The sequence below is a fragment of the Carettochelys insculpta genome, chromosome 1, assembly GCF_033958435.1.
Source record: "Carettochelys insculpta isolate YL-2023 chromosome 1, ASM3395843v1, whole genome shotgun sequence".
In the NCBI taxonomy this organism is placed as follows: Eukaryota; Metazoa; Chordata; order Testudines; family Carettochelyidae; genus Carettochelys; species Carettochelys insculpta.
This window is the reverse complement of record NC_134137.1, coordinates 7,431,548-7,436,726: the sequence shown is the minus strand read 5'-3', so window position 1 is coordinate 7,436,726 and position 5,179 is coordinate 7,431,548. Positions and strand designations below refer to the sequence as shown.

Here is a 5,179-nt window from a genome sequence, read left to right as displayed (position 1 = left end):
TTCTTGCCCATAATTTAAGGAAGAATGGATTAGATCCATAGACTATAAGATAGATAGAAAGCTGGCTTGATAGTTGGGCCCAAAGGGTAGTTAGTGGTCAGGGGCTCAATATCTGGATGGTGGAAGGTTTCAAGTGAAGTGCTCCAAGGTTTGGTTCAGGGTCCAACGTTAATTCAACATCTTTATTTATGACCTGGATGAGGCAGATACGCTGGAGGGTAGAGATAGGATCTAGAGTGACCTGGACAAATTCGAGGATTGGACCAAAAGAAATCTGATGAAGTTCAACAAAAAGAAGTGCAGAGTCCTGCACTTGGGTCAAAAGACTCCCAAGCATAGTTATAGGCTGGGGACTGACTGGCTAAGCAGCAGTAGAGCAGAAAGGGACCTAGGGGTTATGGTGGATGAAAGCGTGTATATGAGTAAAATGTGCCTTTGTAGCCAAGAAGGCTAACTGTATGTTGGGGTGCATTAGGAGGAGCATTTAAAGCAGAGCTAGGGAATTTGTTGTTCCCCTCTATTTGGTGCTGGTGAGGACACATCTGGAATATTGTGTCCAGGTTAGGGCTGCCCAGTACAGAAAAGATGAGGATGTGCTGGAGCAGGTTCAGCCGAGGGAAATGAAAATGATTATGGGTCTGGAGCAAATGACCTATGAGGAGATGCTGACTGATTTGGGCTTCTTTAGTTTTCAGAAGAGAAGACTGAGTGGAGATTGAACAGAGTCCTTCAACTTCCTGAAGGGGACTCGAAAGAGGATGGAGACAAACTGTCCTCAGTGGTGACAGAAGGAAGAAAAAGGAGCAATGGTCTGAAGTTACAGAAGGGGAGAAGGAGGTTGGATATTAGGAAAAGCTATTTCACCAGGAGGGTGGTGAAGCCCTGGAATGTGTTATCTAGAGAGGTGGTGGAATCTCCATCCCCAGAGGTCTTTACGTCCCAGCTTGACACAGTCCTGGCTGGGACAATTTAGTTGAAGTTGATCCTGCTTTAGGCAGGGAGCTGGACTTAATAACCTCTTGAGGTCCCTTCCAACCCTAGGATTCTATGATGCTATGATTCCCTAGGGGAGCTTTAGTTCCTCCTGTCCTGTTTTAAGCCCCCTCTATGTAAAGGGTCCTCACTGGCCAGCACCCAAACACCTTCCTGTGATTTATCCCCATCTGCTTCTGGTCTATGCCAGCTGGAAGGGTGTCTGTGCATCCCAAGGCACTTTCTGGTGGTGGAATGACCAGCTGCCTTCATTGTGACTGGAAAAAACAGCAGAAAAGGGACCCTGGCAGCTCTGGCAACTAACGTTCCAGTCAGCAGTTCTGTGGGGATAAGTCCTGCTACTCCTTTCCTACTGACTCCCAGACTCCAGCCCTCTGCCCCCGCCTGGGGAAAATGAGGGAGGGAAGAATCAACCCCTTCAGTAGGGAGGAAGTAGAAAGAGGGAGAGGAGCATCAGGAAGGGGATGGGACCTCTCGGGCAGCAAATGTCTCTCTCTGTGGTGTGGCCCAGCCTCCCATAGCCCATCAGGCCATAGGCTCTACCCTGCTGGGGCAGTTCAAACAGCAAATAAAGGGGAACTTTCAAACCCACTGCTTGTATGAGAGACGTCTTCTTCCCTCTGAGGCCACCCTTGCAGTAGGCCCTCCTGTTCCCTCGTGAGAGACCTTTGGGCAGATATTCGGAGTAAATTCTGCCTTCCCTCATACACTCTTCCCTGGAGCTGCCAGTGACACGCCCGCTGTCCATGTTGGACTGCCACTAAAGGAACTGCTCCCCTGCCGTTTTGCCTTCCTCATGCTCTTCTCTTCAGACTTCATTTGTCTGTCCCGCTATTATGAGACTATACTTGCAGCGTCTTTGCCTCCTTTGAGCTCCATTGAAAATGGAGCTACAGGTTCAGTGTCTTCCGAGGCAATCCTGTTGCTTTGCGTAAGTTTCTATCTATGGATTGTGGCAGTCTTGGAACAGCACTTACAATTCAAATAATCTTTTCTTAGCCGATCACAATAAGAGAAACAAAACGACTTTTTCCACTAGTTATTTACCCCGACATATTGTTAACATGAAGGCAGCTTTGCTCAGAGACATGCCTTCCCTGATCTGGCAGTCACCAATGAACACACACACACCTCATGTTCTGCGGGGTAGGAACCGACTCCTTGACATATAGACACCCAGGAGACCTACATACCCTTCCCAATTCAGCCTTCAAGGCCCTGTTGTCTGGAGATATTTCCCTATATTGGGACCTCTGCCCAGAATCCCACCTTGTGCTTGGGCTTGGCTCTTGTTTGTTTGTTTGTTTGAGGATTTTTTTATTTATTTTTTTTTGGCCACAACTGAGATCCACTGTTCCATCGGGGAACCTGCACCTCCCTGCTGGTGCTCTGGCCTTGTGTCCCACTGGCACAGCTGGTCTGTGCTGACCCAGCACTGCTGCTCTGTCTGTTGCACAGCTCTGGTTCTTCTGTCTCACTCATTGCTGCTGCTCTGCTTCCTGCTGAGCTCTGATTTCTGGCCTGCTTTCTTACTGCCGCTTATCTGCCTCCAGCTCAGACTGATGTGAATCTTAAGGTTTATCTGCCATCTACTGAGTTTACAGACCCAAATCACCACAAAACTCTCTTACAAATAATCCCATTTATTTCTTGAAAGAAAGTGTTTTTATTCACACAATGGTCTATGCTGCAGGTAATGAAACATCTCCGAATGTACCTAGTGCAGATCTGATGAAAATGAAGACGCCAGAAGCCTTGGCATGACTTGCAGTGGGTAAATGAGGAGATATCTTTTATCTTTTCCCACTCATTTCTCACCTGGGTATAAAGTTATGATCCAACACAGTCACTTTGTGCAGAGGTATTGGAGCACTTTGCCACGAAGCTCTTTGGTTTTGACTCCATAAATGATAGGGTTGAGCATGGAGGGGACGAGGAGATAGACGTTGGCCAAGAGAATGTGAACATGGGGAGCGATGTTCTTACCAAAGTGGTGTGTCATTTGAGAAAAGAGGCCGGGAGCACAATATAAAAGCAACACACAGAAGTGGGCTGTGCAGGTGCTGAGGGCTTTTTGGTGAGTTTTCCTGGAGGAGATTCTAAAGACAGCCCTGATGATGAGACCATAGGACAGAGCAATGAGACTCTGGTCTAACCCCATGGTTAGAACCATTAACACCACACCGTACACCCTATTGATTGTTCTGTCCCCACATGACAGTCTTGCCACAGCTATGTTCTCACAGAATGTTTGGGGGATAGTGCGGTTGTCACAGAAAGGCAGCCTGCTCAGGATCAGGGGCATAGGCAGAATGAGTACAACAGCTCGAGTCAAACCTACAAGCCCGAGCTTAGCGATCCGCGACTTGGTGAGGATGGTGGTGTATCTCAAAGGATTACATATGGCAACATAGCGATCAAATGCCATTATTACGAGGACAGAGGACTGCATAATCAACGTGGTGTAAAGGAAGAACATCTGGGTAAGGCAGCCAGGCAGAGTAATTGCTTTCAATTTAAACCAAAATATACACAGTGCCTTTGGCACCACTAACGTAGAAGTTATTATGTCTGTGATTGCCAGTATGCAGAGAACCAGGTACATTGGTGTGTGTAGGGTCTGCTCTTGTTTTACAATAAACAGAACCATGAAATTTCCCAAAAGAATGACAATGTAGACCATAGCAAAAGGGATGGAAATCCAGTTGTGGAAATGCTCCAGACCAGGGATACCCGTTAGGAAGAATATTGATGGATCAGAGTGGGTGAGGTTGAAAATATCCATGATGTCTTCAGAGCATGGATTGGCATCAGAATTCTCAGGGACCCTTCAAAGGGAGAAAAGAACAATAAGTGTGGTTACTGTGATGGACCCTTCCCTGCCCATGTGACAATGAAATTTTTCTTAAGCTTCTAAATAAGAAGAGCTCAGAGATGCTGGGGACAGAATTCCTCATGGAATCTATTTTTATTGTTACAATTTTGGGGTCTGTATACTGTATTTTTGTGTTTGCATCATTTTTTTGTTTGAAGTTAAAGTATACGATTATTTATAATTTTAAATGTGATAATGAAGGACTTTACTGGCTCACCTCAGAACCACACTGAGGGGATGATCAAATTTATTGACTCTTATGTAGCCTTGTTTTTCCTGTAAGTCTAGAAGGAGGTTGATGCGAGCAGACATGTGACCATAACATCTGGTACTGAGAGCCATTTTGATCTTGTGTTATTTTCATGTGGTGAGATGTTATACAACAATCTCTCCCAATGAAGAAGTTGATTTAAGCACTTGGATTGCACCATATCTTTGTCTTCATCATGCATTGTAATCTCCTTGACATATCCTACATGAGCTATAAAAGGCTGTTGCCCCAAATCAGAGAAAATGAACTGCTCAGGTGAGAAGATTTTATCTGATGTAAGAACAGCTCTTTAGGGTAAGAATCTGTGTGCAACGTGTCTCTTAGGGAAGTGAGACATAGCTACACATTGTCCTCTTATTTCCATTCCAGTTGTTTTGATCCCTGTTGGGGGTTGGTTTCCTGGGTCCCCTGCCCTAAAGCTGCATCCTCCCAGAGTTGGCAGTCTCTTGTTCTCTTCTTTTGGTGGTCACTGGATAATGAGTAGGATGCCTTTATGTCACCCTCCTATTTGTGAGTCCACTAAAACCTGATCAAACCGATTCTGGAGCTGAAGGTCTTATCACAGACGGGGCAGGTATTGGTAGATGTTGGAAGGATGCACAACAGTTTTTGTTGGTAATAGGGTGAGAACATTCTGATAGTCAAGACACACTGTCATTCCCTTGATGTTGGGTTTTCTCATACAGTATTTTGCAGAACAGGATGCTCTTGCTGCCTATGAGAGAACCCTGGACTGATGAATCATAGGACTGAACTACAATGTAATAACTACATTGAAAAGGAGGAAAGATTCCTTCACATAAACAGAATTAATCGTGCTGGGCTATCTATAACATTGTGCTCCAGAGAAAGGCACAGAGTGCACCAGTCTCTTCATATTTAAGGCTACGGGTGTGTAAAACTATTATTTCCATGTTTCCATTTAGTGAGACACTTTCTTGTGTGCACCCAGCATTGTCTGAGATATTCACGACAAGCATTGACTAAGAAGCGTAAGCAGAGACCCGTGTCAGCAATTCAGCTGTTCACACTTCTCATAA

General features: G+C 45.4%; 1 protein-coding gene across 1 annotated transcript; it reads right to left on the bottom strand.

The window, feature by feature from the left end:
* Nucleotides 1-2,839: 2,839 nt before the first annotated feature.
* Nucleotides 2,840-3,778, bottom strand: LOC142007646 (olfactory receptor 52D1-like). Its single transcript, XM_074984334.1, has one exon. The coding sequence runs from the start codon at nt 3,776-3,778 to the stop codon at nt 2,840-2,842; it is 939 nt and encodes a 312-aa protein (XP_074840435.1).
* Nucleotides 3,779-5,179: the final 1,401 nt, after the last annotated feature.

Bases quoted from the DNA above. Each gene is read 5' to 3' on its own strand.
- LOC142007646 (XM_074984334.1), bottom strand. From the start codon at position 3,778: ATGGATATTTTCAACCTCACCCACTCTGATCCATCAATATTCTTCCTA.